General features: G+C 49.7%; 1 protein-coding gene across 3 annotated transcripts; it reads left to right on the top strand.

The window, feature by feature from the left end:
- Window positions 1-3,427: 3,427 nt before the first annotated feature.
- Window positions 3,428-7,427, top strand: LOC123114294 (uncharacterized). 3 transcript variants are annotated; one of them, XR_006456481.1, is made up of 5 exons: window positions 3,450-4,947; window positions 5,756-5,904; window positions 6,777-6,978; window positions 7,057-7,132; window positions 7,290-7,427. XR_006456481.1 is itself a non-coding variant. In XM_044535736.1 (4 exons), exons 1-4 carry the CDS (start codon window positions 3,635-3,637, stop codon window positions 7,067-7,069), a joined length of 1,647 nt encoding a protein of 548 aa, XP_044391671.1. In that variant the 5' UTR covers window positions 3,428-3,634; the 3' UTR covers window positions 7,070-7,427. The 3 variants fall into 3 exon arrangements, 2 of the variants coding, with proteins under 2 accessions (XP_044391671.1, XP_044391659.1); XM_044535736.1 differs by having other exon boundaries at window positions 3,428-4,947; window positions 5,756-5,874; window positions 7,057-7,427; XM_044535724.1 differs by having other exon boundaries at window positions 3,451-4,947; window positions 7,057-7,427.
- The last annotated feature ends 2,136 nt before the right edge of the window (window positions 7,428-9,563 follow it).

Raw genomic sequence — 9,563 nt, 5'->3', positions numbered from 1 at the left:
AGCTGTTCCCGTGGGAAATGGAGTCCCATAGACACTGATGTTTCACAACCCGCTTCCGCCATCAACCACTAGAAACCATTTGTTGTACTCACAGGCCAGAATGGTCTTGTACTACATATTTTGTATTTTGCTTGGAATTTCTGTATCAAGATGGAGCCTCATCAGCTAACAGTAATCCTGGGGCTGATGAGCACGACGGTCTTTTCTGGAAATTTATTCCCCGGAAAAACCGGTCGCGACACAGATCCCGCTGTTGGTTATTGACCGGAGAACGTCTCGGTCATGTCTGCATGATTCCCGAACCCGTAGGGTCTACACACTTAAGGTTCGATGACGCTAGGGTTATAAAGGAAGTTTGTATGTTGTTACCGAATGTTGTTCGGAGTCCCGGATGAGATCCCAGACGTCACGAGCAGTTCCGGAATGGTCCGGAGGTAAAGATTTATATATGGGAAGTCCTGTTTTGGTCATCGGAAAAGTTTCGGGTTTTATCGGTAAAGTATCGGGACCACCGGGAGGGTCCCGGGGGTCCACCAAGTGGGGCCACCAACCCCGGAGGGCTGCATGGGCCGAGTGTGGGAGGGGACCAGCCCCAGGTGGGCTGGTGCGCCCCCCACAAGGGGCCCAAGGCGCAGGGAAGAGTGGGAGGGGGCAAACCCTAAGGCCCACCCCAGGCGCGCCTCCCCTCTCTCCCCCTCTGGCCGCCACCTAGATGGCATCTGGGGGCTGCCGCCACCCTTGGGGAGGGAACCCTAGAGGGGGCGCAGCCCCCTCCCCTCCCCCTATAAATACATGAGGTCTGGGGGCTGCCCAACACACGAGTTTCTCTCCCTCTTGGCGCGGCCCTACCTCTCTTACTCCTCCTCTCCCGCGGTGCTTGGCGAAGCCCTACTAGACTACCACGCTCCTCCATCACCACCACGCCGTTGTGCTGCTGCTGGATGGAGTCTTCCTCAACCTCTCCCTCTCACCTTGCTGGATCAAGGCATGGGAGACGTCACCGGGCTGTACGCGTGTTGAACGCGGAGGTGCCATCCGTTCGACACTAGGATCTCCGGTGATTTGGATCATGACGAGTACGACTCCTTCAACCCCGTTCTCTTGAACGCTTCCGCTTAGCGATCTACAAGGGTATGTAGATGCACTCTCCTTCCCCTCGTTGCTGGTTTCTCCATAGATAGATCTTGGTGACACGTAGGAAAATTTTGAATTTCTGCTACGTTCCCCAACACACTCGCTCTGGTCTCCCCGCCATAATACCCAGGCTAGCGACGACCCGAGCATCCTGCATCGACTTCGAGGGAGCCCCAGAGAAGCGCAACCAGACCTGAGTCAGAGGCTTGCCCGTAGGCTCGATCCTCTTCCACTCGTGAAACTCCAGCACACAATCAGTACCCGGCACCTTGCACATCCCGAAACTCAGAAGTCTCTGAAGATCCTCCACCGATGGGAACTCAACCCGAAACAGTTTATCCTCAATAGTAACAAGTTCCCACTGGAAATCACCTGGGCCCAACTCCTTGAGCCTCTGCACAATCAGAGCCTCAGAGACCTCTCCTCTGGTAATTTTGACTATCCCCGTCGTCAAACTCAAGGTCTCGTCAGGAACCTCCATCTCCGAGGGAGACTCAAAGAACGTGAGTTCAGAACAGTACACTCCATACATCATGAGAGATGGTGCCTGATCACGCAAAAATGGGCAGTCCCCTGCATCATGTGCCGGTTTGCCACAAGTTCCACAAAGCTCAGCCACACACTCAGCAATAAAATGTCCCTTACCACCACATTGATAAGAGAGCATTTTCTCTTTCTTACGCGCCCATTTGGACGCCCTTTCAGACTCAGCCCTATCAGAAGCCTCCACTAACACAGTCAACCCGGATTCATTCCCGGGAATCTCAGCATTAGCTAGCACCGAGACCACCTCCATAGCTTGACCAGACAACACCTGCTGCTCAACAGCCCCGTCAACCACCATCTGATCAACCACAGGCGGAGGAGGCTATCGTGGGCGGTATCAGCCACCTCGACCCCCACGACCACCACGATGACCGCGGAAACCACCCCGCTGTCGGTAGCCAGGGCCAGACGCCCCCTCAACAAAACCTCCTCGGGCCCCATGAACGGTCGCTCCGTCAAGCCATCGCTCTGCCAAGCATAGCCTCGACCGCCGCCCGTCGATGATGATCCACGGTGCTTACCAGCTCCATACGCATTGACACCATCATCACCCCACTGGCCCCGGGGCGCAGCCGAAACTTGAGGCGGCGGAGGTGCCTGAGTCTGCACCGTCCCGGCTCGGTTCTGCTGAGGCTTGGCGATGACGTGAGGCGGCGGGGCCGGCCTCGGCTGGCCGGTCAACAGCCCCGGTGTAGGCGGCCTCGGCGCAGCGCCACCCCGGCCCACATTGGTGTTCCCGGCAACACCCGGCGCCGGAGGCCGGTGACCCACAGGAGCAGGCGTTGTGGGTCTAGGACCGGGCAACACGCCGCCCTGGCCCACGGCCGCACCGACCGGAACCGTGCCTCGACTAGCCGGTTGGACCAGTGTAGATGCTCCCCCACGGCCAGTCCCAGGCGCCAATGGCAGCGCAGTACCGCGGCCACCACCCGCGGCCGACGGTAGCAGAGCTCCAGCCCCAGCGGCTGGCGGCGACACTGCGCCACGGCCTCCGCCAGAGCCCTGCGCCGGCGCAGCCCCTAGGCGGCCGGTCCCCTGTGGCACAACGGACTTCTTCCCCGGCGGCAAGGACCCTCCACGACCCGCCATCGTTCCGAGCGGAGGAATACGCCGAGCCCTACCACCCCTAGCCGAACGGAGGTTTGGACTCCGGCGATGACGAACCCTAACTGGCGGCACGGTACGACACGACGATCGCACTAAAGACACTGCCTCGTCCTCAATAGCGATCGGGACAGGATCAACCTGGGCCTCATACCCAGGCACTCCCGGCCCAACCACCGTGCCCACCACGCCGCGGTCCTCCCCCAGGAAAAAAAAGCTCGACACCGGGTTAGCTTGGGCCTCATACCCATCTAACCCCGACCCAACCTGACTCGGTCCACCAGCAACCTGATCCGGCCCGAGAACTGCGCCAGACGCCCGAGAACTCGATGTCGGCAGGTGGGAAACAACGGCGACGATGGATGATGACAAGGGCCAAGGCGAGATCCAGATCGCCCAACGCAAGTTACGAAACAGATACCCTAGGGAGGAACTGAACTGTTCCTAGGGACGAAGCAAGGAGCTTCCCTACAGCTGTGCCGTCTGGCCTGATGCGCTGACTTTTCCTATGCAGTTGTACTTGAGGATGAACCCATCAATTATTCATCCTTGATCTGGTTTATTAATTTGAACGAGATTGTCCAAATATGCATTTCTTAGAACAGAAAAATATTGGGCTCAACAGTTATGGTTTTAGAATTATTAAAAGAAATGAGTACTTCTACAATAATACTTGTAGAATTAGTCCCTCAACATAAAAATACTCGTAGAATTAGGAAATGGCCTAACCGTTCTCAGAAAAGAAAAGGAAATGGCTTAACCAGATTAGTTGGTTGAGCCGAACCAAGTCACCAGTTCGGTCTCCTCCTGTTCCGTCTTCCCCACCCAGGCACCCGGCTCGTCTGGAAACATGGCGCTGCCACGCCACCGCCGCTCGCCGCCGGCGCTTCCAGACCACCTCCTCGAGGAAATCTTCTCCCGCCTCCCTCCCGACGAACCCTCATGCCTCCTCCGCGCCTGCCTCGTCTGCAAGCACTGGCGCGACATCATCTCCGCCCCCAGCTTCCTCCGCCACCTCCACGCGCACCGCCGGGCACCCAATATGCTAGGGTTCCTCCAGCACTCGGAAGGTGATGAGAATCTCCCCGTCTACGTGCCCACCTCCCCCTACTCCTTCCCTGTCCCCGACCCCCGCGATTGGCACGTCCTCGGCTACCGGCACGGCCGCGCCGTATTCGTCTCCGAGACTACCGACCGGGAGCTCCTCGTCTGGGAGCCGTTCACAGGAAACCGGTGGAGCGTGCCGGTACCCGCGGAACTCAACATCGGGCACTCCAACGCCACCGTGCTCTGTGCGGCGGAGGGGTGCGACCATCTCAACTGCCACGGGGGGCCCTTCCGCATTGTCTTGGTGTTCACCACCCCCTTCGACGAGGAAACAGAGTGGGTCACGTCGGCGTGCCAATACTCGTCGGAGACCGGCGCCTGGGGTGAGGTGGCCTTGGCCTTGCCCTGGCGCGATGGCTTTTCCTTGCTCTGTGAGAATCCTGGCCTGCTCGTGGGGAATTCTCTGCTGTACTTCCTGTACCTTGATGGGCACACCCTCGAGTACAACTTGGCTGAGCATGTCCTCAATGTGATCAACCCACCGGAACCGGACTTTGGTGCTGCTGCATTCTCGCAGAGAGTTATGCTGGTTCAGGCGGAGGATGGTGGGCTGGGAATTGCTCTAGCTGATGACAATGGGTTCAATCATCTCTACCTCTGGTCAAGGAAGGTCAGTGAAGGAGGTGATGCAGAATGGGTGGAGTGCCCGGTCATGTACCTCGGCGATTCGCTTCCATTTGCTGCTAGGTCGTCGTCCTCAAGAATAATAGCATTTCTGATGGGCTTTGTCGAGGGGGCAAATACCATTTTGGTGAGCACGGATGATGGCTTCTTTTCAATCGAGCTCCAGTCCAAGCGGGGGAGGAAGATGTGCAAGGACCGATGCAGGGCCTACCCTTTGGTTCCAGTTGTCAGCTCCTACTCCACACTCCGGGTACCTCAAGTTGAGCACGATGGCCTGGGCTCTCCGGACTTCAATGGTGAGTCAGATGACGAGGAGTGGGAGTGGGAAGCACTAAGGCAGGCAGAGTCGCTGTTTTACAGAGGGTCCAGGGCCATCAAGGAGGGGGACTTTGTTGCCGCTGTTGATTGCCTCAGCCGCGTCCTGGCGATCAGGTTAGAATTCTGTTCACAATCATGCCGAAGGCATGCGAAGGATTGTAGGGAAAAGCATCCAATTAGTTCAGTCTTGTTATGGGTTTGTTATTGCTTAAATGTGTCCTGATGTTTTGTAGTTTGAGAGATGATCTTGATAGGTTTCAGATGTTATACGCGTGGAAAGGTGGTTACCAAGCGGTCGTTTAGGCTTACTGTGTCAACAACTACCTTGATGGAGTTTGTTGGGGTGTTAGGGACTAGTGAGTGCCTAGTTTTTAGTTGATAGCAATATTTGGAAATTTGGATCTGCCCATCATTTGTTATGATATCTGAGCTGTGTAAGAGCATCAATTCAAAATGCAATTGCTTCATAGATAAGAGTTATCCTATTCAGTAAATCTGTCTATGCCTCTGGAGTACTGACTAGTTGCAAATGTTACATAGTAGTGATGTTTATCTATATGATTTCTTACAAATTGTACTCGATCGCTATAAATGGCAATAAACAGTGAACATAATTACTCCCTCCATTCACAAATATAAGATGTTCTAACTTTTTGCTGAATCGGATGTAGATAGACACATTTTTAGTGTGTTTTCACTCATTTCAGTCCGTATGTAGTCCATATTGTAATACTTATCTAAAAACATCTTTTATCTGTGAATGGAGCGAGTACTAGTTAGCACATTCTGTCATCTAAATGATCAGTGGAGCAATTGGGGTGTTTCGTTCTGATTATCTCAATCTATCTTAGATTACATTCTGTTCTATGGCAGCATGTTATAACTTCAACAATGACAAATCTACTCCTTTGTTGTCACCTAGGGTTGCACATTATGGTGAACTTGCTGCGGAATGTGCTAGCGTGTATTACAAATATGGGCGTGCCTTGCTATGGAAAGCTCAAAAGGCAACTAATCCTCTGGCAAACCTTCCCAAGAAGGGTACAATCAGCAAAGCTCGTACTGAAGAACGTATATCTTTATGCCTTTACCCCCTAGACAGTCACATATAAGATATGTTACTGTTTGTAACTGTATAGTTAATTACAATCTCCTGATCACAAGCTTTTCTTTCCTGCTAATTATTATACATAATAAACTGCTAATCAATAATGTACCCATGCATTTGCAAACTAAATGGTCTCATAAGGGGCCTGGGCTTGTTTACCGTTTGGACTTATCTCTTGGATTGTCATCATTTGGTAGGAGGCCATTTTGTCAAATTGTTTTGCTCATTGCTGTTACATATGGTGCAAGTCAAGTTTATGCTATAAATAGTTGATGATCTCACAGAAAGCAGAAAATGCTTTTAATGCTAAAAGAGCTTGTTTATGTGTTGTCCATATTTGGGGCTTGTGTATGGTGCCATGCGCCAGCTATTTTATTTTTTTATGTTTGTGCCTCTTGACACACTTGGAATGGCCAAATGGCAATGCCAGATTAAACAGATATGGATACTTGAATCACTGGCTTCATTCATTGCACTTGTATTTAGCTGTCTAACCAGGTTACTCGTGTGTGCTAACTTATACTACAACATAGAAGTTTCACCTTTTGCAATTATATATGGTACATGAGTTATGCAGTAATGTAATGTGAGTATTTCTTGTCTCAAATTTCTATCAGAATTTTAGCCATTGTATATTTAGATGGGCCACTGTATTGGTCAATGGTATGTTATACTGGTTAAGTTGGATGATTTAAGCATATGCATGCATCTCATTGTTTTCTATTGCTGTTTTTTGTTTCACAAACAGTCCACCACTAGTATAACTGATCTTCTAGTTCAATGTGCTTTTCTTCCTGCCATGGTTTAACTTTATACTAATATGCTCATTGAGCAGGGGAAAACTCAAATGGCGAAGATCAGGAGGATAAGAAGGGTGACAATGAGATGGCAGGCGCTGGAGATGTTTCTGATGTGGATCTTGCTGGGAAAATGTTAGATACTGCAAGAGTAATAATGGAAAAGAGCACAGACAACACTGTGGAGATATCAAGAATCCTTTCTGCTCTCACTGAAGTCTCCATGGAAAAGAGAAAAAGGTAGTTTCCGTCATCTTGGCTACTCATAATTTAACTGGCAACTGGTCTTGATACTAATGTCACCAATTTTATTTGCAGAGGAATTAATTAGACAAATCACTCAGTGAAAGTTTTAGCCATCCTGGAGCATTTACCTAACTGCATTCTATTTGCGGTATGAAATTGTCAATCGTCTGTCATATAGCAGTACTATTTGCATCCTTCCGGAGGTGGATCTCTGTGGTTTTAGGAGTACTAAATTTTCAGTTAGATACTTGCTGGTATCTTGTAGATTTGGTTGGTCTTCCTGTTGCTTATCCCCCTTAATTCAGTCCTAGGAGGACTCCCTGCACCTGGCTGCTTTGTCTTGGAGCTTCCTCCATTATGTAGACCGTGTATCAAAACCAAAAAAGTGGCAAGGAGGCTCAGAAATTCCACTTGAGAAGATGAGATAAAGATCATTACCGACATCATATCTCGCATGAATCTAATGATGTACTCCCTCTGTAAACAAATATAAGAGCGTTTAGATCACTACTTTAGTGATCTACACGCTCTTATATTTCTTTACAGAGGGAGTATTATGAACAAAGATGCCGGTTTTTCCTTCTTTGATTCATCTTGCAGACCTGGAGCAGGCAGCCTCAACCCCAAAGCTATGCCACAGACGAGATCATGAATTGTTTTGACTCGGCTTACAGATTTCCTAAAATGGTGCGTGCAGCAGTTTCCTAAATTGTTGCATTTCTTTATTTTATTTTTGCGCAGAGCATTTCTTTATATTTGTGCGTGCAGCACCAGTTTGACCTCAATGGTGTAAAATTATAAAATTTTGCCTAAAATGAAATTCATTTTTCTAGAAGTCGCACTAGTTTACAGTTATTCTTTCACGGTACAAAATAATGCAAGATTTGTGTAATTTGTGTGCAAATTTTGAGTATATTGTTTGTGTGCGTGCGTACGTGCGCGCGTGTACTAAAAAGGGAACCGAAACAACATAAGTTTACAGCCAACTGAGGACAAGTATACTTTCTACACTGTTCTTTGGATGAGTATCCAACGGTTGGGGAGAAAATTGACTGGGACAAATAAAATGTTGAGGCGCCTGAGCCAAAGGTGCTCCCAGATTAGACACGGCATGATCCTGTACGTGCGCGTCTCGGTCGAGGGTGAGACCTTGTATCCGAGCCGGCCTAAGTCCAGCACCGAGTTAGGTTGGGTGGGTGTGCGCGTGTTGACGTTCATAAGTACATACATACATAGGCCCGCCCTCAATTTGGCTCCTAATAGAATCTACTACCAGTAGTAATCTGCATAGAGAGAGGCTCCAGTCGCCGTTGATCACGTGGACGTGATGAAAAAGATGGAAGCGCCAGCGGCCACGCTCCCAGACGGATGTCATCCTGGAGATCCTCGTACGCTTGGCTGACGAGGCTTCACTCTTCCGCTGCGCGGCGAAGTGCAAGCTGTGGAGGTGCCTTATAGTCGACTCCTCCTTCCTCCGCCGTCGATGGCCAGCCAACTCGCGCCATCCGTCCTCCCTCGCCGGGTTCCTGGCTAACAAATGCCACATTCATCAGGCTGTGTTCGGTTGAGAGGGATTTGGCAGGGATTGAAGTGGATTTAATCCTCTACAAGTCAAAACCTCCCTAAACTAGAAGAACGCCCGTGCGTTGCAACGGGGCCACATTAACTTTAAGAGTTCAATATTAATCATGTTAATAATACATTTAATATTAACCGGACGAAAGTGGTGGGACGAAAAAAACCTGGAAGCGAGACTAGCAACTGCTCCATTAGAAGTAGAGATTATTAGAGAATTAGAGATTAGAGATAGAGATTAGAGATTATTTGTTTCCTGAAAATCTATTATTTGTTTCCTAAAGCAAATTGCATTAATGAGAGAGATCCGTTGATTTGGCTAAGGTAGGAAAGAATCTATTATTTGTTTGCTAAAGCAAATTGCATTAATGGGAGAGATCCGTTGATTTGGCTAAGGTAGGAAAGAATCTATTATTTGTTTCCTAAAGAAAATTGCATTAATGAGAGAGATCCGTTGATTTGGCTAAGGTAGAAAAGAATCTATTATTTGTTTCCTAAAGCAAATTGCATTAATGGGAGAGATCCGTTGATTTGGCTAAGGTAGGAAAGAATCTATTACTTGTTTCCTAAAGCAAATTGCATTAATGAGAGAGATTCGTTGATTTGGCCAAGGTAGGAAAGTTAGATCTGTGATCCTTTGTCATTAGGAAAGTGTTGAAAATAAACCGTACCGGACTACGAACTCCTCCATTAGGTTTTTTTCGCTGGTTAATTTTCGTAGGTTTTTCTTTGCTGGATTGTCTTGGGTGCGATCGGAGGTTAGGCCCTGGAGTGTGTGGGGCGGGTGGGGGCTTCGGTACACGGTTTTTTCGGTTCGTGACGGCTCGGTGTGAGGTGGGACGAGGTACCAAAAAAAACCATGGAAGGTGGGACGAAAAAAAACCTGGAAGCGAGACTACCAACTACTCCATTAGGAGTAGAGATCCCCTTCAATCCTCTTGTGGAGGGGTGTAACCGAACAAGGCCTCAAGGAATCATGGGGCTCCCCATGGGATCAGCCGCCG

Source organism: Triticum aestivum, chromosome 1B, assembly GCF_018294505.1.
Source record: "Triticum aestivum cultivar Chinese Spring chromosome 1B, IWGSC CS RefSeq v2.1, whole genome shotgun sequence".
In the NCBI taxonomy this organism is placed as follows: Eukaryota; Viridiplantae; Streptophyta; class Magnoliopsida; order Poales; family Poaceae; genus Triticum; species Triticum aestivum.
The sequence above is the reverse complement of the archived record's forward strand: the minus strand, read 5'-3'. Positions and strand labels throughout refer to the sequence as shown.